Source organism: Aspergillus aculeatinus, assembly GCF_003184765.1.
Source record: "Aspergillus aculeatinus CBS 121060 unplaced genomic scaffold BO66scaffold_1, whole genome shotgun sequence".
NCBI classification, from domain to species: Eukaryota; Fungi; Ascomycota; class Eurotiomycetes; order Eurotiales; family Aspergillaceae; genus Aspergillus; species Aspergillus aculeatinus.
Window position 1 is genome coordinate 1,315,152 of NW_020291470.1, and position 24,835 is coordinate 1,339,986.

The 24,835-nt window shown below is 51.7% G+C and overlaps 8 protein-coding genes across 8 annotated transcripts; 4 read left to right on the forward strand and 4 right to left on the reverse strand.

The window, feature by feature from the left end:
* Positions 1-88: 88 nt before the first annotated feature.
* Positions 89-1,656, reverse strand: BO66DRAFT_387430 (aspartate-semialdehyde dehydrogenase family protein). Its single transcript, XM_025646301.1, has 4 exons — positions 1,621-1,656; positions 1,304-1,354; positions 986-1,243; positions 89-930 (listed from the first exon to the last, which is right to left on the reverse strand). The coding sequence occupies exons 2-4, from the start codon at positions 1,329-1,331 to the stop codon at positions 125-127; spliced, it is 1,092 nt and encodes a 363-aa protein (XP_025509384.1). The 5' UTR covers positions 1,332-1,354; positions 1,621-1,656; the 3' UTR covers positions 89-124.
* A 279-nt stretch (positions 1,657-1,935) lies between these two features.
* Positions 1,936-3,931, reverse strand: BO66DRAFT_416802 (FAD-binding oxidoreductase; the record flags this gene model as incomplete). The annotated part of the gene is made up of 4 exons (XM_025649626.1): positions 1,936-2,186; positions 2,248-2,429; positions 2,480-3,533; positions 3,605-3,931. The coding sequence occupies 4 exons, from the start codon at positions 3,929-3,931 to the stop codon at positions 2,034-2,036; spliced, it is 1,716 nt and encodes a 571-aa protein (XP_025509385.1). The 3' UTR covers positions 1,936-2,033.
* A 798-nt stretch (positions 3,932-4,729) lies between these two features.
* Positions 4,730-8,460, forward strand: BO66DRAFT_311147 (uncharacterized protein; the record flags this gene model as incomplete). Its single annotated transcript, XM_025643317.1, has 8 exons — positions 4,730-4,810; positions 4,884-5,031; positions 5,086-5,180; positions 5,283-5,900; positions 5,951-6,103; positions 6,151-7,497; positions 7,591-7,707; positions 7,807-8,460. 8 exons carry the CDS (start codon positions 4,730-4,732, stop codon positions 8,458-8,460), a joined length of 3,213 nt encoding a protein of 1,070 aa, XP_025509386.1.
* Positions 8,461-9,315: 855 nt separating this feature from the next.
* BO66DRAFT_407372 (RNA dependent RNA polymerase) lies at positions 9,316-13,612 on the forward strand (the record flags this gene model as incomplete). The annotated part of the gene is made up of 4 exons (XM_025649056.1): positions 9,316-9,488; positions 9,547-9,703; positions 9,771-10,236; positions 10,377-13,612. 4 exons carry the CDS (start codon positions 9,316-9,318, stop codon positions 13,610-13,612), a joined length of 4,032 nt encoding a protein of 1,343 aa, XP_025509387.1.
* Positions 13,613-14,141: 529 nt separating this feature from the next.
* BO66DRAFT_416804 (DNA-directed DNA polymerase zeta catalytic subunit REV3) lies at positions 14,142-19,551 on the reverse strand (the record flags this gene model as incomplete). Its single annotated transcript, XM_025649627.1, has 2 exons — positions 19,175-19,551; positions 14,142-19,114 (listed from the first exon to the last, which is right to left on the reverse strand). The coding sequence occupies exons 1-2, from the start codon at positions 19,407-19,409 to the stop codon at positions 14,142-14,144; spliced, it is 5,208 nt and encodes a 1,735-aa protein (XP_025509388.1). The 5' UTR covers positions 19,410-19,551.
* Positions 19,552-19,690: 139 nt separating this feature from the next.
* On the forward strand, positions 19,691-21,364 carry slu7 (mRNA splicing protein SLU7). The gene has a single exon (XM_025646302.1). The coding sequence runs from the start codon at positions 19,811-19,813 to the stop codon at positions 21,236-21,238; it is 1,428 nt and encodes a 475-aa protein (XP_025509389.1). The 5' UTR covers positions 19,691-19,810; the 3' UTR covers positions 21,239-21,364.
* Positions 21,365-21,832: 468 nt separating this feature from the next.
* Positions 21,833-22,840, forward strand: BO66DRAFT_467250 (60S ribosomal protein eL37; the record flags this gene model as incomplete). Its single annotated transcript, XM_025652549.1, has 4 exons — positions 21,833-21,845; positions 21,905-21,967; positions 22,145-22,216; positions 22,417-22,840. 4 exons carry the CDS (start codon positions 21,833-21,835, stop codon positions 22,560-22,562), a joined length of 294 nt encoding a protein of 97 aa, XP_025509390.1. The 3' UTR covers positions 22,563-22,840.
* BO66DRAFT_339033 (uncharacterized protein) lies at positions 22,827-24,479 on the reverse strand (the record flags this gene model as incomplete). Its single annotated transcript, XM_025644368.1, has 3 exons — positions 22,827-23,428; positions 23,526-24,095; positions 24,216-24,479. 3 exons carry the CDS (start codon positions 24,477-24,479, stop codon positions 23,102-23,104), a joined length of 1,161 nt encoding a protein of 386 aa, XP_025509391.1. The 3' UTR covers positions 22,827-23,101.
* Between the last annotated feature and the right edge of the window lie 356 nt (positions 24,480-24,835).

Sequence of the window (24,835 nt, forward strand, 5' to 3'; positions counted from 1 at the left end):
CGTGTCAAGACATCTACTTACTTCGGTCGTCACTTTGTTGACACCGACTGCTAAGTTCTCAAGCTGTTTATCAGAGAAAGAAGCTAACCCAAGTCTCTATATACATTTTTATCATCTAGAATGTCTAGATGTAGCCCTTAATCACGGCAACCTCAGCATTGAGGATAGACGATCCCGCAGCGCCCAGAACGGTGTTGTGCGACAAGGCAGCAAATCGGATATCGAAATAGCCACCTTCTTGACCCTCACGGACTCGTCCGACACTAACGGTGTATCCCTTGTGGATATCGCGGTCGAGTCTGGGTTGGGGCCGATCGGGTTCGTCGAAAACCTTGATAGCCTCTGCAGGAGCCGACGGGGCACCCAACTTCTGCGCCTCGGACTGATATTCTCTCATCGCTTGAACCACCTGCTCTGCGCTGGGCGCCGGGCGGTTCTTGAAGCGCAGGGAAACGAATGCCATGTGGCCATCAGTGACTCCAACACGAGTGCAAGTCGCGCCTACTCTGAGGCCGGCTTGCTCTTCGAAACCAGTAGCATCAGCATTCAGAGAACCCAGAATCTTCTGCGCCTCATTCTCGAGCTTGTCCTCCTCGCCGCTGATGAACGGAATGACGTTGTCCAAAATGTCCATGCTGGGAACACCAGGGTAACCGGCTCCGGACAGAGCTTGCTCAGTAAAGACTTCCACTTCGACAACAGGACCGAACTTGGCCTGGAGCGCGGCGAATGGGATGACGATGCCGATGACGGCGCAATTAGAGTTGCAGACCAGGAAGCCCTTCTTCAGGCCAAAGTGCTTTCTCTGGTGAGGAATGAGGTCGAAGTGGTGAGGGTTGACAGTAGGGACAATGAGCGGGACCAAGGGATGCTTGCGGTAGTTCTTAGCATTGGAGAAAACGGGGATATCGGCCTTGATAAATTCCATTTCTGCGACGCATTTGGTCAATAGGTTTCCAGAGACGTTGCATGGATAGCCTCTTACCGAGATCGCCCGCCACATCACTGTTGAGTCCAGAGAAGACCAAGTCGCAGTCGGCGAACTGCTCGGCCTTGCAATCACGAAGGACAAGGTTGCTGAGCTTCTCGGACATAGCCGTAGTCTGCTTCCATCTCACAGCATCCTTGTAGGCCTTTCCAGCGGAGCGCTCCGAGGCACCGACGGCGTGCAGTTCCAGGAAAGGGTGGTCGGCAAGCAGGAGGATGAACCGTTGGCCAACCGAGCCAGTGGCTCCGAGGACACCTGCCCTGAATCAGTACTAACTTTCTCTTCAGATACATTCCTTGTCCAAGGCCTTCTTACCGCACTTCTTCTTAGGATATGAGGCCATTATGCGAGTCCAGACTATTGATCCTGATGCTGTCAGTTACTTGGGTTCATGTGAGATCGCAACTATGTAGATGATTCCAATGGAAAACAGCACAAAAGATCCGGAAATAGGACCGAATCATTCACAGCTCGCAGCAAGCCAGTCGAGCAGATCAAGTTGAAAGCGATACCCCACTCATGGAAGGTCTCACTGAACCTAATCAGGGACTGGTCGTGGATGCTGAAGATTGATTTCGTTGGAGCAATCACATCTCAAAACATCAATTGAACAAAAGCACAATAGTACTTACCTCCTGACACTTGGGATAGAGACTAGAGAGAGTGAGAAGTCCGTGGCGTTGGAGCGGGACACTGCGATATCGCTCCGGAGCCATTTGCCCCGCGGTGAGTCAGCCCTGCTTAGTCATCGTATTCGGGCATAGTTCTCTCGGTTTTGATTGGCTAGAGGTTGTGTTCCTGAACGGTCCTTACTAAAACGGCCGATGACGAAAATGCTCAAGGGGCACGGAGTAGGTAAGCAGGAATAAAGACGGAATCTACATATTCTAGTACCGATTCATCGTACTCGAGTAGATAAACCTGACTTAGCAGTAGTCTAAGGTCATGTTATAATCATTCAATTTTTTCGAAATGGCCACTTGTACCAGTACATTTCGAGAATGATCCGAAATGCAATGGAGAATCTTTCATATGGAAATGCACTCTATGCCCTACGTTCATAATCAAAGATCTTCCCTGGGTTGAGTAACCAATGGGGATCGAGTGATTGCTTGATAGAGCGCATAACATCTATCGTGTCCGGGCCAAGTTCCTTCTTCAAGGAACCCTTCTTGCCCAGACCAACACCATGTTCGCCCTATTCAATAGTCAGCCATATGTGCATCGAACAGACAACCGGGGGGGGGTTTATATCGTACAGTGCATGAACCCTCCATCTCTAGGGCCCGATCGACCATATCGTACACAACCTTCTCCACTCGCTCCAGCTCCTTGGGATCGCCGCGGTCGTACAGAATACTTGCGTGAAAATTCCCATCACCGATGTGCCCGAGAATGCTGGCAAACAGGCCAAGATTGTCTAGTTCCTTCTTGGAAATTTCTGGTTCCAGATTAGCAAAGCCCACGTGCAGTTGCATGGATAGGTCTTACCGATGATATCTGGCAGTCTGGAAATGGGCACCGAAACGTCTGTAGACCATACCTCAGACCCCTTTTCCCTTAGCGACAGCATACTCCACAGTGATTGCTTCCGCGCAGACCACAGGTCATGAGCTTCACGCTCGTCTCGTGCAAATTCAAAGGAGCTGGCATTGTTCCCTTTGGCTAACTTGGTGGTTAAGTTGATGCTGTCAGCGACCCCTGCCTTCGTGCCAGAAAACTTGAAGAACAGTGTGGGCAACGTCTTCCACGTGCGTCCGGTGCCACCGGCCCGGTTGATGACGTCCATCTGGACCTCGTCCAAGATTTCCACGCACTGTACCAGGATACCTTGTCGAATAAGCTGCATGGCGGTCGAAGCAGCATCGCGCACGGTCGGGAAGGTCACGACGCCAACTCGTGTCTGCTCTGGGATAGGAGCTAATTTGAGGGTAGCCTCAGTCACCATACCAAGTGTCCCCTCGGAACCTACGAATAGTCCCGTCAAATTATACCCTGCCGATGTTTTGCGTGGACGGCGACGTGTCTTGATAATTCGGCCGTCGGCCAGGACAACCGTGAGGTTGATGACCCAGTCTTTCATAGTTCCATATCTCACAGCATTTGTTCCACTGCAATTCGTGCCAACCATCCCACCAATCATTGCAGATGGGCCGGGGTCAACCGGGAAGAAAAGGCCACTGTCCTTGATCTTCTCGTTGAGATCCATCCATTGGATCGAAGGCTGCACCACAACGTCCATGTCGAATTCATGCAACTCGAGAATCTTGTTCATCGAAGCGAAATCTATAGTCAAGCCTCCGTGCGGGGCAGAGAAATTGGCCTCGAGACTGGAACCGCCGGAAAAAGGAACCATTGGCATCCGATATTTGTGGCATACCTGAGCGATTTTGGAGACGTCCTCAGTGTTATTCGGGTAGGCGATGGCGACCGGTAGACGGTCTGCATTGACACTGGACCATTCTGAGAATCCATGGCGTTGAAGATCGTCCTCGTCCGTGCTGATGGCATCCTCGCCTAGGACGACTCGCAGCTCTGCAATAGCCTAGTGTGCCGACTCGATCAGTTACATGTATCTTGTAGTATGCTGGTGAACTTAACAGGATAGCTGCCTACCTTTGTAAAGTCCTTCCCTGACCCGTACTGAGGCTGGCTTGATTGTTCCTTCTTAGAAGTGACTGCATATGCGTAACCGGCCCCGGCAGCCAATGCGGATAATAGAAGAGTGTTGCCCAAGGAGGCAAAGCCCGAAGGCTTGCTGTCACTTGAAGAATCCGAGTCCCCATTCTTGCTCGAGTTATTCTTGAGACTGGTCGGACTCACGTCACTTCGCAAGCGGACTGTTCTGTGCTGTGTAAGAAGAGTCGGTGGGCGACAGTGGGCGGCCACCCTCGTGCGGGGAGATGCGGGGAAGACCCGAGGCAATTGAACGAGAGCCCGCATTATGCACAGTATAAATTGAGGATTGACAGAAAAACTGAAGATGGACTTGAATGGAGAAGAAATCAGGAGCAATCAATTATAGACGCAATGACTTCGCAAAGCAGAGAGAGAGAGATCTTTTCGAGAAACTGGTTTTCTTTGGGGGTGCCCTAGCTTCGTGCATCTGCGAGCCAGCCCGGTTAACGCCATCGGAGCTAATAATGAGGACTGGCAAAGATCGGAAATCGGCCGAGAATGATACAGAAATCAAGATAAGAAGAGCCGAGGGCAAATGGAAAAGCCGTTGGAGATGAGAAGCGCACATACGTGCGGCACTCGCATTTCCCCTCATCTTGGTTCCAAAAGATCCTAGGGTCAGCGTTGGGGAATCGGGATTGCTCGACTTCGGTCAGAACCCCGACTGCTGTGCCTGCCAAGGGGCTCAACAACATGGGACCCTGGTTCTTGGGACTGGATCTGACGATTGGTTAGATGATGTATTATCTCGAGGAAATAGGCTTGGTCTTGTTGTTTTCGATTTTCTTCCTCAATTGATCCTTATCTTGTTTTCCAAGAGCTCTCTCTTGTGGGTCAGTATTCTAGAAGAGGATTGTAAGTTACAGTACAATAGTGTACAGTATAATTGTCAGGCGGAGTGGCTTCCGCCTTATTGTCGGGGCAACCGGCTGCATCTTATCTTTTTCTTCCCCCGCCACTTGACCACAGTTGTTGATCGATGTCCCAAGACAATAACTAAGGCCTCGTTTCGACTTCCAAGCAAGCGTGGAAGACTCTGTTGGAGTATTAGGCCTGCCAGCTATGGCTGAGCAAATTACGAGCATTCAACTTGGGCGCGAAGTGGAGCGCCTTGTTACGGCCCCATATGCACCTTCGCTACAGGTAAACCCCGCAGCTCCACGCTGCTAATCTATATCAATCCGAGACCACCAGCTGACCTATACTGAGCACCCAGGACCTATATGGATTGATTCAGGATGCATCACCTGCTTCTATCAGACATTGGGCGTTCTGTAAACCATGCCAGATTGGGGCCCTCGTAGACCTTCTCGTTGAAGGTCTATCTCGGTCCCGCCTTGCTTTATCTTTGCTTAATGCATTCAGTAAGTATACCCGGGTTGCAGAGATTCTGAGAATGGAAGACCTGATGATCACAGTGCCCGTCGTTTCTTTTCGTGATTTCTTACTTCAGCAATACCCTCATCTTCTTGACCAATTCCTTGAAAAGTCTACGACAGAGGAGGGTTCCGAGGTTGGTACCTCTAATCACGATTTTCTATGCCCATCTCCTCAGCCATCTGCGATGTTCAAGACCGAGCAACATGGTAGAATAGCCCAAAGCTAATAAGCGCAGTATGCTTCTCTATGCATTGCAATTCTGTCCTCCCCTCTGCCACCGGCATTCCTTGTCCCAGCGCGTTTGACAGCGTTCCTCTCATCGGTAATCCGTCAATTATCAGAGAATCCGTGCTCGGAGACTATTTTGCCCCTGCACCGTATATCAAATGGCCTACAAACCTCTCCCAGAGTTTTACTCGAGATTTCCACCGAGATCATGTCGAGCATCCAGGTTGAGCTCACAAAGACATTACGCAACCTCGCTGACCACATGGGCAATCTTCTTTCTCTCGCAACCTTGGCCAACCTTGCATCGCTGCAGGGGAAATTATCGAATCAAGAATCCCGATCATCTACTCCGCTATGGTTGCAAAGTGTTAGCCATTTCTTTGGGCCCAAGCGCGGGCTCAAGACAATAGATCTTGTAGTCCTGAGAGTGATCCTTGCTTGCTCTGACTCATGCAGTGAACTGACGCCAGTACAAGCTGCTGAAAGTGTTTGCTTAGCTATTCAGATTTGTGATAGGGTCGAACCTGAGCAGAAGGAAGCATGGAATGCAGCAAATCCATCCAAGATCGCCAAATTGCGAGAGAAAGTGATGAGAAGCGGCATTGATCGCGGCGTACAAATACTGGTAGGTCAGGGCCTCTTCGCACATGAACTCAAGCACTTAACATGCGATAGGGTGCTACCTTCCTCGTTTCTATTCTTCCAACAGCGGCACTGACCCCCGAAATACCTCGACTTGCTCTCGACTGGGCCTTGTCAGAAACTAGTCCCGTTGTGTTGAGCGTGCTTCCCCTCGAGTATATGCAACGACTAGCAATTGCAAATGCCGTAGGTAATACATAACTGCACACAGAAAGAATACTAATACGCTCTAGGCTTGTTCGAAAGAGTCCGCAGTACGGGAGATCCTTGACTATGCTTTCTCGACGCTACAAATATCACGTCCGAGCAATCCATCGGACTTGCAGAGTCTAGAGATAGCGAGGTCACTCGTCACAGGCTTACAGCACGCAGACGCGAAACTATTCACCACCTGCATTTCGGAGACAATCCTGCGTGAATGCAGCAAGTCGATGATTCGCCCCCTCGAAAGTTTCCCAAGAGCTCCATCTGCAACACAATGTCATGAGTCCAGTATATGCTACGACTTACATTCGCAGCTGCAGAATGAGCTAGTTTGTGACCTGTTTGCTTGCAACCTATACGCGTCGCTGTCCCACAAATGGGACGCCAGCGGACTGTATCCTGCCGAAGCCGGTACTTTGCGGCTGTTCACTGAAAAGTCCAAGCAGTTCCTTTGCAGGCGTAGATGCAGAATCTCAACGAATAAGCCCAACGACGGTGTCAGGATCGTCTCGCCACTTAGATCACATGAAAATTTGCCAAGTTCAAGATCCAATTGGAGGGAAGCGATGACAGAAACATTGATGCTGAATTCACGTACAAGTCAAGAGACTATGATACGCGCGATTGAAGATATCTGCTATGACCTTGAGCAGCGCTGTGGCAATGTCGAAGCCCCCCTCAGAGCAGTGGAAAGAGAACGTGACGAGTACTCTTTGGAAGCGGAAAAACTGCGAGAAGAGAACGTTGAGCTACAATCGCAGCTAGTTAAGTCCTCCGGCACTATTGACGATCTACACCAGGATATCTTCCGCCTGGAGCATCAGTCAGAAGCTGCATCTATGCGTGCCGAAGAGTTGACGGCGAACTTGAAGGCGTTACAGAAGGAATTGGCGGACCATCGGCGCGAATCTCAAGAGACTGTCACATGCGAGCGAGAACAGGCCAGGACCAGGGAATTGGACCTAGTGGCCTCTATCACTGAAAAGGATGATCTGTTGGAAGCGCTTCAAGAAGAGGTCACCGAGCAAAAGCAAGCGTATGACGACCTACGGAATGTGCTTGCCGAGGTCTCCAAAGATAAAGCCACATGTCTGGAGCAAGTTGTTTCCTTGGAACAAGAAGCTGCTGTGCTTCGACAAAGCCTACATCATTTCCAAACACTGGTTGTTGACAAAGAAGAGGAAGCGAAGCGAATCTTGGATGAGAAGCAAAACACCGGCAGAGAGGCAGAGATGTTACAAGAGAAGGTGAGCTTTTCAATATCTTGTTCGAATGGGAATCGTTCTCTAATATTGCACAGCTGCACGAACGAAATGCAGAATTCGACAAGCTTCAAGAGGCACTTCAAACCGCGATTGAGGAACACCGGAGAGAACGTGCTAATTTTGAGGAGCGGACTAAAAAGGCGGCTGTAGAGGTATGATGCACTTTGATCGGGCAAGCTCTTCCACTTCGACTCACATATATAGAACGATAAATGGAAGGAAAAATACGCTCGTGTATGTGCTTCCAAAGACAAAGCTGCTATAATCGCTGCCACGGAAGCGAAGGAGAAAAACAAGCGCATTGAATACTTGGAAACAAAGGTATGACACTGAAACCGCGATCACGCTAGCATGACGCCTCCAAATTCACCTGTTTTGTCGGTAAACACCACTAACAATAACATTCAATTCTGATTATAGACGCGAAAGCTCAAAGACGAGCGAGCAGCTAAAGCTCGGGAGTTCTCTGAGGCCCAGCAACACATCGGACGGCTGATGAACATTATGGGGTTCAAAGCTGAGCCCGAGGTGTCAATGACTCCGAAGAAACACCGGCGGCCTAGATCTAACAGTAGAGCAGAATCCGCTGAGCCCGTGGCGATGCCGCAACAAACGCAGGTTGAAGTGGAAGAGGAGGACTTTCAGACTCAGCCCGATGAGCGTTCGGGAGCAAGTTTTGAGAGCGAGATGTCCTCCTCTAGGAATCAAAGCCAGAAAAGATCTCTGGACAGGGCATTTCCCGACGCCGACCTGTCCTCACCTCGTACTGTAAATGGCGGTCAGCTGGTGGATGCGGGTGGCCGTGAGGCCGCGGCTTCAAAACAACATCGACAGAGGACGCCTCTGGCAGACGCGGATCCGAACAGTCAACCTTCCTCTCAGCAAAGTACTAAATCGCATCGCAGTGAAAGTGTGAGACACACAGTCGATCAGAGCCAACCCCGTGGAGTGCTGGGTGAAAATCACTTACAACACATCGATTTGGATATGGATTTGGAGTTCTCCAAGGACTTCCTGTTTACAAGCACGTCTTTGTCCAACTCAAACGACCACGCGCCACCGTCTGAGACATAGTGGCGTTGCTCCCTTGGCACTCGGATTTAGATGTTGCTTACGGGAAGGATTGTGACTTGGAGCTTTTGTTCCGCCTCTCTTGGATAGTGATCTGAACTGTTTGCAGTTGAAATCTCCTGTAGTTTTGATGTGCGAGCGCTTGTAGCCACTATTCTTCAATCCAGGTCAACAATTATGTCTCTCTCCTACGAATGAGACAAGGATAAGGTCCGCGTTGCAGTCTAACAAGCCCAGCCATCAAAGAGAACCCAGCACTGAATTTTCAGTGAATGGGTACCTGCATGACTGTAAACAGAGAGCCTTCTGTCATGAATATCTTTTAAGTACTCGTAGTCTCCTTTCCTGAACACCATGAGAGACAGAGCAGAACATATTCCAGTTAACATATGATGAATCCTGTCTTGACCGGACAACGACACAATGGCATTCTCCGGAACAAGATATCTAAACCAGGATAAGGCGTCGGAGGGGCATCCTTCATCTTTCGCATTGAATTCGCCTCTTGATGCGACACAAGGTTCTCATGCCATCCTTCACTCGAGTGTGACTACACTTGTGAGGCAGAACTCATCGCCAACTGACTCGGGTCTTTCCTCCACTTCCTCCACTTCCTCCTCTCCCTCATCCTCCTCCCACTCCACTTCCGCTTCTTCGCCTCGTCCTCGCTATTTCTCGTCCTCTCTCGATGCCTCTTCCTGTTCTCCCTCGCTCTCCACCCCCCAGTCTTCTTTCCTCCAGAGGCCTTCACCCAGAGTCAAGATGAGCACCCGAGGTAAGCCAGTTGTTTTGAGGAACAGAAGGGGGGGCCTTCAAGCTCAAGCTCAGCCTCCACAAAAAACAGCGGTGGCCAACCTCATGCCTCCATGGAAGTCGTTCGATTCTCTGGCTATCCTTCTTCATCAAGTTCCAGACGAGGTCGATGCAGCTTGCATATGGCATTCTTTTAAAAACGAAGGGCGCATTTTCTCCATCGATCTCTTCGAGAACTTTCAGGGGAAAAGAAACTCGCGAGGGAAGATACGCTTCAGGTAATCCTCCATCACTGCAATCCACCTGCAAGTTGACACTCATCCAATGTTGGGTCAGACCGCCTCCCATTAAGGACTTTTGGAGCCAAGGCAGCTACACCATTCATCTGCCTGGTGGTCGGTCGGCCACCATTTCCGTCAAGCCTGAGCTCAATTCACCGAGCGACCGCATCCAGTCTCCTTCCCATCCCCTCGTTCAATATCCAATAGAGATTGTAAGTATGCTTGAGACTTACATCCCCTGCAATTGACATCATCTCACGGGCCTATGCTGCTTCTCAGAAAATTCCACTCGCTTCACTAGATATTGGTGTTATGATTGGTGAGAACATCTTTTTACCAATGCGGACAGTTGAGAATCCGCCCGGCGGTGGCCTTTGTATAGTTCTTGACATGAGGTCCAAAGCTATGCTCGTCCAATTTCAGATCCAAATTTTCGACTCGACCAATAAGAAGACCTCCATGCGTGAAACCTACAAGAACTACCAGATTAGAATTCCCTTCGTGCAGCTGAATGAAATTGCTCAGAGGCGGAACGCGGACACCAAGTCGATCTCACATCTAACGATCCTTGACTCCCCTCCAATCTATCAGCGGCGCATAGATGATATCAGGTCGACATTCCTGGAGGACCATCATTGGAGGGATGCAGACACCTGGTATAGACAAACTCAGATCGTCCACCAGCCGCGGAGGCTGTCTGGCCTCCCCATCAGCCTACAAAGGCAACATTCAGTCATTGACTTGGGTGAGTGCTTTGAAAGCCTTCTTTCTCTCACTCCCTATTCCTGTGTATTCTCTTGTCTTTTGTGTCTCATACTTACTCTTTTTCATTGTGCCTTCCCATGATCTGTCACTTATTGACCCCTTGCTATGTCCGGTATACAGGTCGTTGGACAGCTTTCGAGTTCAACTTCCGAGATGGTTGCGAGGACTTGGGGCAATTCCAGACCCTGTGTGAGATACTCAAGGACTACAACATCAGAGTGGAAGAGAGTGACTACGACATCAAAGTTGATGGCAGCAAGGAGAGGACTCCCCCTATCTGGAAGTGGATCGACTTGACAGATGCCCAAGCCTCTCCAAACAGCCAGGCTCCCAAGATCTCGGCCTCACTGCAGTCTCTGTCTGACTCGAATTATGTTTATCTTCCTTTTGCCGTCCGATATCAGTTGGAGGTGTGCATTTCCAACGGATACCTCTCTGAATTCACTATGACGCGCGAGTTCGCAACAAGACTGGCTGAGCTAGAGGATACCAGAGCCAAGAAGCTTCTAGAGCACGTAGCAACACAAAAGCGAGTCTACCACAATCCTCTAGAAATCTTCAATCTCAAATTTATCAAGGGTGTGACAAACGCGAAAATACCACCCTACTGTTGCTATATGCGCTCCGCCAGAATTACCCCCACCACTATCTACCTCAACACACCCACAGTCGACATATCAAACAGGATCATTCGACGTTATGTCGAGCACGCAGATCGATTCCTTCGTGTAAGGTTCACGGATGAGAAGCTTCTGGGCCGCATTAATTCAACCATGGATAACACAAGGAACGAGATCTTCACTCGCATCAAGAGAGCCTTGGCCAATGGCATAGTCATCGGTGACAGGCACTACGAGTTTCTTGCATTCGGAAATTCGCAGTTTCGTGAACACGGCGCTTACTTCTTTGCCCCGCTGCCGGGCCTCACAACTGCCAATATTCGCAAGTGGATGGGCCACTTTAGCCATATACGCAACGTCGCCAAGCATGCAGCACGGCTAGGGCAATGCTTTTCAACCACCAGGGCGATAGCTGGCTGTCCTGTGCAGATCCGAAAGATCAATGACGTAGAGCGTAATGGCCATGTCTTCTCTGACGGCGTCGGAAGAATATCAAGATTTCTTGCACAAATGGCAATGACAGAATTGAAGATCAAAACACCATCTGGCGACCCTCCTTCCGCGTTTCAGTTTCGCCTTGGAGGATGCAAGGGCATGCTCGTTGTTTCTCCTGAAGCTCAGCCCCAAGAGGTTCATATTCGCAAGAGCCAATACAAATTCACCGCAATTCATAACAACTTGGAGATCATTCGTTGGTCCCAGTTCAGCATCGCTACGCTTAACAGACAATTGATTGTCGTTCTGTCGACCTTGGGTATACCCGACAATGTATTTCATGATAAGCTTCAGGACATGCTTCAGAATCTTGATCAAGCCATGGAAAATGATTCTCTGGCAATCTCGCTTCTTAAAAGGTACGTCGATCCGAATCAAAAAACACTCACTGTCAGTGAAATGATTTCCGACGGGTTCATGAAGTCTCGGGAGCCATTCCTGACATCTGTGATGGCCTTATGGAGAGCCTGGCACCTCAAGTACCTGAAAGAGAAAGCAAAAATAGTAATTGAGCGAGGTGCTAATCTCCTGGGATGTATGGATGAGACTGGTATACTCAGAGGAGTTTACTATAACAACATTCCCAAGGACAATGAGCCCCTCGAAAAACAGCTGGCAGCGCTACCCCAAATCTTCTTGCAAATTTCCCAACCCGAGGCAGAAGGCAGTGAAGATGGGGAGAAATACACCATCATCAAAGGTGTCTGCATACTGGCTCGAAATCCATCCCTTCACCCCGGTGACATCCGGGTGGTCAGAGCTGTTGACATCCCGCAGTTGCACAACCTTCACGACGTAGTTGTATTGCCCCAAACCGGTGATCAAGATATCGCCAGCATGTGCTCCGGTGGAGACCTTGATGGCGATGACTACCTGGTCATTTGGGATCAAGATCTACTGCCCCAGGATTGGTTTCGTCCACCTATGAGATACGCCAGCAAGAAGGCCCCAGACTTGGATCACGATGTCACTGTTGATGAGATCACATCGTTTTTTGTGACTTACATGAAGAACGATTGCCTTCCGATGATCGCACACGCACATCTTGCATGGGCGGATCGTCTGGACAATGGAGTCAATGAAGACAAATGTCTGCGACTAGCGCAACTGCACTCGGATGCTGTCGATTACAACAAGACTGGGATCCCAGCAGCTATGACCCGCAATCTCCAGCCTCACATGTGGCCGCATTTCATGGAGAAGAAGGGAAAGGGGCCTGACAAGATCTATCGTTCGAAAAAGATTCTGGGCCAGCTTTACGACGCCGTGGAACGTGTTGACTTTACACCCAGTCTTGAGATGCCCTTCGACAAGCGAATCCTTGACTGCAAACTGCAAGTAAGTGAGAAACTCTACCAATTTGCCAAAGATCTCAAGGGTGAATATGATACGGCGACCCTTCGCATCATGGCTCAACATGAAATCAAGACTGAATTCGAAGTCTGGTCTACTTTTGTTCTCAGCCATGCGAACATGAGTAAAGACTACAAGTTCCATGAGGAGATTGGAACCCTCGCCCTGGGTCACCTCGAGACCTTCAAAAAGAGGTGCTATGCCGAAGTTGGTGGCCGCAACTTCGAGCAGCTGGCACCTCTAGCGCTTGCCATGTACCGCGTCACGCATTCGGAGATGACCGCTGCCCTGAAGAAGCACCGCGAACATTCTCATCCAGAAGACGGTGGAGAATCCTCACAGAAGAAGCCTGATATGAGTCAATGGCCGCTGATCAGCTTTCCGTGGATCTTTCCCCATGTTCTCGGCAAAATTACAAAAGGCCTCTACGAAGAACCCGAATACCTCGAGCAGGAAGAGAAACAGTCGGCCACCGAAGTTTCTGAGGTTGTGGTCCAAGCAGACACCAGCGAAACGGAAGATGTCCTGGAGGATCCGTTTGGCCTATTTGAGGGTGAGACTGTCTCTAGATCATCCCATCCTCGTCAGATCCCCAACATCGCCAAAAGCAAGATCGAAAAGCTCCAGTCGCTTGAAGACCTTCTCGATTTCGGCCTCTCGGATACTCCCAAGCTTTCTGGCCTGCCTACCACGGCGTCACCAGACTTGACAGCAAACCTGCTTGAAATTTATGACACCGTGGCCAACATGAAGCTCGAACCTGGCAAGCATGATGAGAATACAAAGGTGGAATCTGACACTAGATCCGAGTGTCTTGACCTCGTTGAAGAGGAGAATCTGGGGCCGACCACGGTTGATAAGCTCAATGCGCTGCTCGGTCTTTTCTAGGTCTGGTCAGGGGAGGGAGGGGGGAGGAGGGAGACATCAATTAGTGACGCGCATGAATGGGTTTGAAGGGTCTGTAGACTGCGAAGGGGGCGCCTGGTTTCTCTTTTCTTTCCTCTGTCTTGCTGGTTCAGCACTTTTCCTCCAGACTCTTCATTCCGCTCTATTTCGTGGTTCCGGGAGGGCGGGCAGGCGGGATGAACTATGGAGTAGTCGTGTAATCCTTTTTTCCAGGTATTTATTGTCTTTCCAAAGTTTAGTAATCTCCCCAGCATCAAGAATTCAGATCAAAGGATATAAAATGCGACCCCATATTCCAAACCCGCTAGTGGCCCAAAAAACCCCGATCTCACCATCAATGGCCCCCGTGTACTCCTCTCAAGAGACTGTAGTGTAGTATAAACAACCCATAACACCACCAAGTGTCCAAGATGCAAGCGATACAATATGCAGAGCAATTTAAAAAAGCGAGAGAAAAAAAGGAAAAAAGACTACCAACAGCCCCTAGAATTTTCCCATCCCGCCTCCAAAATCACCAATCCAGAGCACTCTCCGTGGTATCCTGCAGCAAGCGAATCACGGGATCCAGCGCCGCCTGGGTATGTCGCCAACCGGCCACGGCCCGGGTGCGCGAATAGAACACGGGGCAATCCTTACTGTCGCAGCGCACCTCCTCCCCGAACGAGACGCCCATGCACGACCGGCAGATGCGCTCCAGCTCCGTCACCTTCCTCTCCGCCTGCCGTTGCCGGCCCACCAGATCGAACAACGGGAGATGAGGGCGCCGCAGACACTCGGCGCAGAGCGGGGAGGCCGAGGCTCCTGTTGCTGTTGCTGCGGCTTCGGCGGGCTCGAGCTTGGACTTGCACACTAGACAGGTGGAGGATTTGAGGTAGGATTCGAGGGTTTTGCGCAGGCCGGTGCGGGGGTTGTTGTTGTTGTTGCTGTTGTTGTTGCTTGGTAGAAGAGCGCTCCCGCCGGTGGCGGCTAGATGGCTCAGATCGGGAAGCCGGCGGATGCGCTGGACCTTGGGCATCTCGTCGTACCACTGGCGGACGTTGGCGCCGACGAGGTTGAAGATGCGTTCGAGCGGGGGGATCAGGTTCTTGGTGATGTAGTAGTCGGCGTCGAGGTCGAGGGTGGCGTCGTGGAGGAGGGTCTCCGGGGCGACGCAGCGGTCGATGAGGCGGCTGCCGGGGGCGCCGGCGACGACAAGGTAGGGGACGCGCTCGCCGTACTGCGGCTCGGCGCGGGGGTCGGCGGCCATGCGGCGGGCGCTGAGCAGGGCGCCGGGGGGCGGGAGGCCGCGGTCGCTGTAGGTGCCGAGCTTGACCTCGCGCGCGAAGCAGAAGTCCTGGACGGAGACGCGGCCGTGCATGATTTTGGCGCACTGGGCCTGGAAGTAGGCCTTCACCTGGCTGAGGTCGGCGGTGCGGAAGAGGAGCTTCAGGGCCTTCTCCTCGATCTTCTGCTCGGCGGGCGTGCCGTCGCGGCGGACGGTCTCGATGCCCTTGGCGTCGAAGTCGGGCTCCGTCTGGTCGCGGTGCTCGTACTTGAACCCCACGTACCGCTTCTTGGCCAGCAGCACGCACGGGTGGTAGACCTTCTCGAACTTGAGCTTCACCGGGTGCGGGTTGATCTTCGTCACCGCCTGCGCGATCTCCTCGCCGATCGTGAAGGCCTGGTCCCGCGTCCGGCCCTTCAGGTAGACGAAGAGGCTGTCCGTGTCACCGTAAACGACCTCCGCACCCCAGCGCTCCACCGAGTGGATGAACGCGATCGCCTTCTCGAGCGTCTCGCGGCCCGATTGCACGATGCTGTCCGCGATCTCGGAGCACGGCATCCGTCCCGAGAAGGACGCCGACGTGTACCCGTACGTGACGTTGGCGATGAGTTTGAGCGCCAGCTGTCGGTTGTTGAGCAGGCGCTGCAGCGTCTTGTCGTCCTTGTCGGCTTTCATCCCCGTCTTGACCATGACCCGCGTCTCCAGGATTTCGGCCAGCATGCGCGCCAGGAGGGACTTGCGCACTTCCGGCTTGGCGTAGATCATGCCGTTGGGTGCGATGTTGATCTTGTCCTTGAGGAGTTCCAGCAGCTGTGGCTGCCGTTCGTAGTCCATGAATCCCATCTTGTTGCGGCCTCGCCATTGCCGTGCGCGACCGAGGAATGTGGAGTAGCAGTAGTTGTATGCAATCATGATGCTGGGGTAGAGCGACTGGAAATCAAGTACGATGAGCGGGCTAGTGTAGAAATCACTCTGCGGTTCCATGACCAACGGGAGGCATTCGAGGGCGTTTTGTTGACCGACTTGCTTCCTACTGGGCGACACGAGCATGAAGTTCTCTGCCTTGGCAATGCGGAACATGAGGGACTCGACTTTGAACTGCGAGCCTCGTGAGAACACAGAGAAGAAGTCAATGCCCAGGAGCCGTGCTTGCTCACTAGTCCTGGCGATGAGTTCGTTGGAGTCCAGTATCTCAAGGTCCATCTGAACCCGCGAGACAAAGTAATCGACCACTTTCATCAAGTCACGCGGTTTCCCACTCTGATACCACGCTGTTAGATCCCGGAAGGAGTAGTGTGGGATCCGGCGGTGTAGCAGATGGAAAACGACATTCTCCATGGTATACTGCAATAGGTTGAGCTCGCTCCTCATCGCTCGCCATATGTTGATCATGTGTCTCCCCGTGACCCGGATTGAAGACGTGTGGTTGAACCCCCATCGATCAGCATCCTTGCCAAATCTTCCATGGGCTTGTGATATGACGCGGGACAGCTCGTCGCAGATGTCGAAGTCGTACTTCTTCCTAGCTCGCTCAATGATATAGCCCCAGGAGCTGTTGTGGACCTCGTAGCCCGTGATGAGATCTGGATCATGATACCGGACAATGTCCACAACTCGGTTGATCAAATCAAGTTCCGACGGTTCATGGTCCCATTCGATCCTCAGGGCCTTAGAGAGCTTCGCATCAGGCCTATCCTCTTCGCTCTGGGAAATCATCCCCACATGAACACCCGGCAAAGTACCGTTGGCGTCAACATCTTCGTCGCCCGAGTTCAAGCACCAGAAAACGCAGCTAATCTCATCTTCCTCGGGGTTTGGTGCCAGCTCTCCGCGAGTGTTCACATGTACTTCTAGACTCATCATGCTCATATACTGCGTTTGATGCTCCACGCTGGTGGATTTGCCTTTTTGGGAGTATTTGAAACCATAATCGTTCTTTTGCGTAGGACCTTCGATCTGCGACATGACGTTCGCTTGGACTCGCTCGCGTGGGAAGGCTTGCGGTTTTGCCAGGTCTTTCTTGGCCTCTTCTTCGACTTTCTCAAACCACTCTATGACCTCTGAGCGACTGGGCGGTACAGGGGCAAACTCCCACTCTCTCAAGGTGCACGATTCGCGCAGCAGTTGATCAGTCTTCTCCTGGGAGCGTTTGTCTTTTGACACAGCATTATCGTCGCCTAGCATCGCCACAGACCGTCCTAGAGGATCAAATCTGGGAAGAAAATGTATACAAACTCCTTCCAAACGGAACTCTCTCCCTGCATAATCCCTTGGCCGGTCGGGCACATCGTTCTCGTTACTGTAATGGGCTTTCTGGTAGATAGTAGATGGATATCCAAAATGACACAGGGTTGAGGAGACTTCGCTCGAGCTGGGACAGGCTCTTCGCCATAAGCCAATACGAGTTTGCATGGGTATATTGAAGCTGCCATAGATGCTGTTCATTATCTCCGAGGCCTGGGTATCTGAATGGGCATTTGCATGGTCAGGCCTAGTCTCAGTAGCCGATGACTGCAGTTGCGATGATGATTCGTTGAAACTGGTTTTGAAAGAGATGTTTTCATTAGACTCGGACACATTGACGCCGTCAACTTCCCTCAAATCTTTGGAAGAGAGGCTACTGTCCTGACTAAATCGCAAGACGGTCATAGGGTCATTGGGATCTTTCACAACAGGGAAGCTTATCCTCCTGCTCTGTGCCTTGCTTGGGCGGATGGTAGATTGTGACGATTTCTCCTGCGACGGCAAATGTTCCACAAACTCATATAGCTCGTCTAGCATGTCTTCAGTATCTGAGCTGTCGATCTGAAAATGGGCCGCATGCTGCCGCAAGACCTGCTTTGTCGGGCTTTCTAACTGTTGCGATAGAGCATCTTCGAAGAATCGTTGACGTTTGTGGGGACGTTCGCGGCTTGAATAGTGATCCGAAAAGCGTTTATTCCTTTGGGTTTTGCCATCTAGAATGTCTTGCTCAGCCTCCAAGCCGTCGGTATGCGCTGATGTAGTATGTTCAAAGATCTCCGAGTGTTCCGGATCGAGAAACTCTGCCTGAGAATCAACATCATGATCTGGGTCAGAGACTCCAGGATCTGGTTCATCATCAAAGATGCTGTGGGAAGCGACATCAAATAAGCCATCAGCCCAATAATCTTCTGAAGTGTTGATTCCTTCTTCATGTGTCTCGCCATGCAACAGGCTCGAAATGTCATCCTCTTCCGAATTGTACGACTCCTCATCCGATCTGGCAGGAACAAATGCCTCCTCGCCGATACCGACATCGGACTCCTCTGGCAGCTGCAAGTCATTATCACTACGAAATTCGATTCTGGTGAGCTCTTCCTTGCCAGGATAGAAATCCTCGACGCTCTGGAGCGCGGTCTTTACATTCTTTGCGAAGGGGTTTTCTGTTAGGAAATTGTCAAAGCTAACATCAGCGCCATTGTAGTGGCTCTTTTCCTCGTTGATCGTGTGCATTGTCATCTCCCTGTACTCTTCCTCGTGGATCCAGCCACCTTGCGAGGTATTCCTCGGATCGACCGATAAGGAAACTAGCTCCTCGGCGACAAACGGACTGCTGCCTGGCTCAAGTCCGAGACGTTTCTTCCGTCTGCGCTCTTCGTCCTGCCAAAGGCCAGCCATACTCGGAACCAGTCGCTGATCGGAAGACATCGGCTTCAAGTACTCGGTAAAGTCGTGGTGAATAGACCTTTCACTGACGTCAGAGCGGTTCATGATGTCCTGAACGCAGATATCGACTTCCAGCGGGCAGTAGCTCTGTTTGGGGAGGACTGAGGAATCCGACAAGTCTTCAGGGCGTATCGAACGATCATGCCAGCGGTGAGACGAATTAGTGAGCTCGAGATATTCGGGCACGGGCATTCGAAACTTGACGTTGCTACACTTCATATAAGCGCACCCGTACAAACTGTAATCGCACATCCACTGAGGGATATATTGCAGGTGACTCTCGTACGGCTGGACAGGTCGTTTCAATACCGCACCCTGGAGCAGCAGATCGGCCAGTCGGGTCATGTAGATCGGGTTTGTCAAGTAAACCTTGAAGTAGAACTTGTAGCCAACATGGTAGCCGTAGAAAGGCACGCCCTTGACCAAGGTGATATGCGCGACGAAGGCGAATTTCTTATCGTTGGGGTTTCGATTATAGCTCACTGCTAGTGCGCGGTCGATAGAGAGATGGAGATGTTTGGTCGCGGCACTTACTACAGTGCCACTTAGCCATGGGGATACTCGGGGTCAGGAAACCATTGTGGCGGACAAACCTTTCTCTTCATCTAGATCGCCTTCATATTGAACATAGAGATAAGGATATGCGCCATGGACATGAACGCAGACCTTCTGGCCAGTCTCCGTTGCGCCAAAGACCCTGATGATAGGGACTTTGACCCGATCATTTTTGCCCGAGGTCGGATCCCTGTAAAGCAGGGGAGGGTCGAAATCCGACGGGGCCGCCTGATAATGATCCACGCAATTAAGGCGCACTTGGAAGGGTTCCATTGCGTACTTTCGAGACGGCACAAAGCCGTCACCAACATAGCTATTCAACGACAGTAAAGGACATCGTAGTCAGAAATCCGAATGCCCATGGCACTGCTAATGCGCGTCTCTGGAGACCTTTTGCCGTCTGCTGCGAGCAAAAGTCCGAGGTCGTGTCGAGAATTACCATGGAAGTGACGCGCCCAGTGGCGCGGATCTACGCCAGATCACGTGATGATAGCCAGTCCATCCACGATCGCCAAGGATTCCGCCGCTTCGAGAATGCCGAACGACTTGCCTCACTGTCGTCGCGCGACCGTACCGTCCTTTCCCCGCTTTCCTTTCTCCTCCATCTGTTCAGTACCGGACTGAGAGGTTTCCCTTTTCACATTTGGTCATCTCTCTCACGCAACTTCATCACCATGTCCCGAAAGCCAGCCGATGTGGCGTCGAAGGAACGCAACGAGTACATTCCGTCTTTCATCTCCAAGAAACCGTTCTATGTCGATGATGACGATACCACCAACGATTACCTTGAGCATCAACGTCTGCAGAAGTCGACGACAGATCAGTCGAAATGGTATGAGCGTGGCAAGCGCGCGGGTCCAGCCGCCACCAAGTACCGCAAAGGCGCCTGTGAGAATTGCGGCGCCATGACCCACAAAACGAAAGAGTGCCTCAGTCGACCTCGGAAACACGGTGCCAAGTGGACAGGGAAAGACATCCAGGCCGACGAAGTTATACAGGATGTGAACATGGGTTGGGACGCTAAGAGAGACCGGTGGAATGGCTATGACGCCAGCGAATATCGCCAGGTGGTCCAGGAGTATGAGGAGCTGGAGAAGCTCAAGAAACTTACCAAGGAAGGAGAGAAGAGGCAAAATGGGCTCACAGACGGTGAACTTGATGAGGAGGAGGCCCCGGAAGAGGAAGCCCGCTACGCAGAAGAGTCTGATATGGGCCGACAACAAAGCACCGCGACTCGCAACCTACGTATTCGTGAAGACACCGCTAAATATCTGCTGAACCTCGATCTGGACTCCGCGAAATACGATCCCAAGACGCGGCGCATGGTTGACATGGGCGCCCAAGATGATCAGGCAGCAGCACTGGTGGCTGAGGAGAACTTCGTGCGGGCTTCCGGAGATGCTGCTGAATTCGAGAAGGCACAGCGGTATGCTTGGGAGTCTCAAGAGAAGGGTACGCAGAAGATTCACCTGCAGGCGAATCCGACAGCAGGCGAGATCATGCGCAAGAAAGCCGAGGCCGAGACAGTGGCCAAGCGTGATGCTCAGCGCAAGGCTCTTCTGGAGAAATACGGTGGTCAGGAACATCTTGACCCAACTCCGCTACGAGAAACCATGGTGGTTGAGAACGAAAGGTTTATCGAATATGACGAGACTGGCGCCATCAAGGGCGCTCCCAAGAAAGCAGCAAAGTCCAAGTACGCGGAAGATATCCTCAACAACAACCATACCTCCGTTTGGGGAAGCTGGTGGCACAACTTCGAATGGGGATATGCCTGCTGTTTCTCTACTGTGAAGAACAGTTATTGTACTGGTGAGGACGGCAAGCGCGCTTTCCGAGAGGCAGACCAGATCTTGATGCTACCGGAAGGAGATGGCGAAGACGCTACCGAACAGTCTGGTGACCTTGAGGAGAACCACGCCAATCCTGATCAGGCGGGCTTGGAGAAGGCGGGAGAAGTGACCAACGCAAACACGAAGAAGAGAACTTTGATTGAGGTGCAGTCAGGAATCACGGAGGAAGAGCTCGATTCATACAAACGAAGCAGGCTTGCTGCGGACGATCCTATGGCCGCTTTTATGGGAAAAGATGATCTGGTTTAGTGGCTTTTTGGCAAGATATTTCTCTGCGCCTCTGTTTTGCGACATGAATCGCGCAATGCATATAGATACCCTTCCTCGAAATTGTGGATATATCGATATATTGATTGTATTTGTTTGAAGGCAACGACCATTCCGACCATAAGCAAAGAGAAAGACAAGGAGACCACCCGGCGTTTACTCCATAGCTGTGAGTAAATGACCCATCGATGGAAACAAACAACTAAGTTGTAAGGCGCTAGTCCAGTCTCGGGTTAGCTACCCGGATAGGACAGTAAGTGGAGCCGCGACAAGATCGAGAGCCCGACACGTGACACGGAAGACATCTTTCAAGAAGGCGGAAAGTCACGGGATCACGGGACCAGGGCACAAGCCCTGGAAGCCACAACTCGCTAAGCGACACCACCCCAGATCCCAGCGCAACTTTCGATACGCCCAGCGACGACGACAACGACAACCAGCCCTTCAACGGAATCGCCAGGTAGGTTATTTTTGTCGGATAATCGTGTTTTTGGATATCTGCTGGACGGACATTTTTTCGCTGACTATTTTGCTTCACTTTTAGTTCCCCTAATTCAAGATGAGTACGTTACCAACATGATACACTACCGTTTCCGACCGGTCCCTCGGCGACGACAAAATGTGACAGCCAACTGACACCGATTACAGCGAAGGGTACCTCCAGCTTTGGCAAGCGCCACAACAAGACTCACACCCTCTGCAGGCGTTGTGGTCAGTATTTCACCTTCCGATACCTTTGTTTGACACGGCGGAATATTTTTGCGGATCAACGGATGATCAAATTTCAAGAGATGGGATCATGTGCCGGGAATGATTGAAGGGAATTTGCTGGGAACGACAATGGGATCAAATGGGCTAACGGATTGCGCACCATTGGGATATCTACAGGCAAACGCTCCTTCCACATCCAGAAGTCGACTTGTGCCAACTGCGGTTACCCCTCCGCTAAGACTCGCAAGTGTACGAACTCTCCCCCGATTACTCCACCCTATCCTTGACACACCACCGGGCCTTCGTGCGTGCTTGATTCGACAATGGGAGAAGCAAAAACCAACCTCCTCGAGCACCGGAAGATTCCCACCCACCACCCCCGAATCACAGATCATGTTTTGGTATTTTTGAGACAGACTGTTGACTTACGAATCTATGATTTCATATAGTCAACTGGAGCGAGAAGGCCAAGCGCAGAAAGACCACCGGTACCGGCAGAATGCGCCACCTCAAGGAGGTCCACCGCCGCTTCCACAACGGCTTCCAGACCGGTGTCCCCAAGGGTGCCCGTGGCGTCACCTCGAGCAGCAACTAAGTTAATTGTTCGACGTCGCGATTTCATTCTCGGAGGCTGGAGAGGGCTGGTATGACAAAGGCCGAGCATATGAAGTGAACCGGTTTCAGTGCAAGGCGAAAAAAAGGCGCTTCCCCCGTGGAGTTGGTGGTGGGACGGTCTTTTCACTTTTTTTTGCCGTCATAGCATTTCTATTCTAGAGAAAGAGAGAAAAATGGCACATATTGACGACAAATGAAAAGAACGGACTCTCTTTCCGTGGGGGGTCCTGTGTTGTTCACGAAGAAAAAAAAAAGCAGAAGGGAAAGCAATGCATGAATTTCCTTGACTTGTTTATGGCTGGCGGATATCCCATGTCGAGACAGACGCCGTGTTGAGACATTCATCCAATGTGATCTGTCTACTTAAAGTTCCGATTGCCAACCTTACCGAAACGTATCTATCCTTGCACTGCCTATCAACTTGCGAAACAAATCAATCTACCATTCTATGCTTTTTGATTGAATGCGCCCGAACGCCTCCGCCCCCACACCACCCTGGTCCCACTGACACTGATCCCCCTACTCCCCGCGTCTGAAGACGCTGACTCCACCATCTCTTTGCACGAAGTACAAAGCCTCCTTCTCTTCCCAATTCCCGTTGGCATCGGTGTTGTCGCTCTGTCCCCACGCACCTCCTTTACTTACCCTGAGAACCCCACTCACATCCCGCGCGGCCCCCGTATCCAGATCCCGCAACTGCATCACCAGATGCGCGCGGTGGGCCGAACCGATCGCAAACGCGGCGTGTTCGGTCTCCAGCGGCGTTGGCATTTGATGCCCAGCCGCCGAGGCGTTGTGTATCAAGGGCAAGTCTGCCGCGAGGGTCATGACCGTAGCATGGACATACTATATCCCCACAAGAACGTAACATGGTTAGCGCACGCATCATCATCATCATCATCATCATCATCATCATCATCATCATCCGATCAAGAAGACGTACCTGTTGTAGGCCCATCACCCACTCGGTCATCTCCGTAGCTCCAATCTCCTTGCCGGGACCCGTCGCGGCTAGAAGCAGGTCCGGTTGGTCGAGGACTAACAGCACCTCTGAATCGTCCTCTTCCTCCGCCGAAGCCGTCGCCCTCCCGTTCAGATGCCCCACCACCGCCGCGATATCCTTCTCGAGTCTGTCAAGGGCTGCAGGCCCCTTTCCGGAAAGGTGCAGTCGCTTGACTGGGCCGACCTCTCGAGAAGCCGGCGCAGCTGGCGGAGCTGACGGTGCCACCGGAGCCAACGGAGCTGGGGCGGCGACCGCGGGCCCGCGCGCGGGTTGAGGCCCTCGCGCGGGAATGGGACCTGGCGCCGATCGATTGGGGAGAACTGTCCGCTGAGGAACAGGGCCGCCGCGGGGTGAGGGTGCTAGAGAGGGAGGAGTGGTTTGGGTTGTGGTGGTGTTAGTGGTGGTGGGGGTGGTCGGCGTCGGCGTCGTCCGCGGACCGGCGAAGAGTTCGGATAAGCCATCGACAAAGGCAAATTGGCGCTTGTCTGTGAGACGGGCGAGATCCAAGCCCTGGAAATTTTGTATTGTCGTTTTAGAATTCTTTCTTCATGCCGCACAAGAGATTTCCCTCTAATCACCAAGGGTTTTGTTGGGCTGGGGGTGTTGCACCAGGGAAAAAAAAACACATACCAATCTTTTTGCTTCCGCGCGCCAAAATTCCCAACCCCGCAGGAAGCTCACGAGCACCACCTTTTGTTTCTTCCCATTGTGACCTTCACCGAAACTTAGCGCAGCGTCGGAGGTGGATAATGCATTCAGTGCGGCGTAGAGATATCGTAATGTGAGCCAATTGCCCTGAGCGCCGAGGACGGTGGAGAGAACGATGAGAGATGAGGGGGGTAAAGACGATACGTAGGGTGCCAGGAGGGGAGGGAGGGGCGGTTGAGTGGGCATGGCTGTATCGCTTCAGAGGGGGGGAGATCGCTCGGTAATGGGTATAAGTCTGCAAGTAGAAATGAGCGAGCGCAGTTGGAGCCAAGCCCTCTTGCTGCAAAGTGAGATGTTTTTTCTGGGCTTCACGGGAGTAATTTTTGGATGCTGAAGGTTGCTGCAAATGACGTTGTATAAAATTGAATTTCCTGTGGGGTCTGCAATTGGCGGGAGGACCGCGCCAAGACTGATTGATAGCAGTTGCATTGTCGCGGGCAGAGAGCATTTACTCCTTCACCAGCAACTTCTTATTTCCTTGTATTATGGTGCAACAGCTGGAAATTACCCGCCTCATTCTCTCGATTTCCTTCATACTAAAA

Coding starts and splice junctions, on each gene's coding strand:
- BO66DRAFT_387430 (XM_025646301.1), bottom strand. CDS start 1,331: ATGGCCTCATATCCTAAGAAGAAGTGCG. Junction 1,244..1,303: donor ATATCCTAAGAAGAAGTGCG/GTAAGAAGGCCT, acceptor GATTCAGGGCAG/GTGTCCTCGGAGCCACTGGC. Junction 931..985: donor TGATGTGGCGGGCGATCTCG/GTAAGAGGCTAT, acceptor AATGCGTCGCAG/AAATGGAATTTATCAAGGCC.
- slu7 (XM_025646302.1), top strand. CDS start 19,811: ATGTCCCGAAAGCCAGCCGATGTGGCGTCGAAGGAACGCAACGAGTAC.